The sequence below is a fragment of the Tupaia chinensis genome, unplaced genomic scaffold (genome assembly GCF_000334495.1).
Source record: "Tupaia chinensis unplaced genomic scaffold, TupChi_1.0 Scaffold143574_1, whole genome shotgun sequence".
Taxonomy (NCBI): domain Eukaryota; kingdom Metazoa; phylum Chordata; class Mammalia; order Scandentia; family Tupaiidae; genus Tupaia; species Tupaia belangeri.
Window position 1 is genome coordinate 1,982,573 of NW_006203419.1, and position 460 is coordinate 1,983,032.

Genomic DNA, 460 nt, shown 5'->3' on the forward strand with positions numbered 1-460 from the left:
CCCTGGGGGCACGGTTTCGCGACCGGGCGCGGGCCACACCACTGCAGGACACCACACCGTGGCGCCTGCGAAAGCGGTCCAGCCAGCCGTTGGAAGCGGTGAAGTCGTCCATGCCCAGCTCCTCGGCTATTCGCAGCGCCTTCTCCTTGAGGATGATGCCCTTGACCGGAAAGCCGGCGGCGCGGATCTGCTGGAACCAGGCGATGAGCAAGCCCTCGAGCTTGTCGTAGGGGGACAGCTTGTTGGTCTTGCGGCAAGTGGAGGCCACACCGTACTTGCGCTCCGACGCCAGGATGGCCCGCTTGTTCTTCAGGATGGTGCTCAGTGTGGACGGTGGGATGTTGAAGCGCCGCGCGATCTCGCCCTTGCGCAGGTCCGGGTTCTCCTCCACCTCCTGGATGATTCGCGACTTCTCCCGGAACGTCAGCTGCCGCCGCTTGGGGCCCATCCCGGCGCGCCC

General features: G+C 66.3%; 1 protein-coding gene across 1 annotated transcript in view; it reads right to left on the bottom strand.

The window, feature by feature from the left end:
* Positions 1-454, bottom strand: part of CENPB (centromere protein B) — a 2,631-nt gene extending 2,177 nt beyond the window's left edge. Inside the window, exon 1 of the mRNA XM_006163967.3 lies at positions 1-454. This exon is cut by the window's left edge and continues 2,177 nt beyond it. Coding sequence (XP_006164029.1) covers positions 1-448 — 448 coding nt within the window. The 5' untranslated portion in view covers positions 449-454.
* Positions 455-460: the final 6 nt, after the last annotated feature.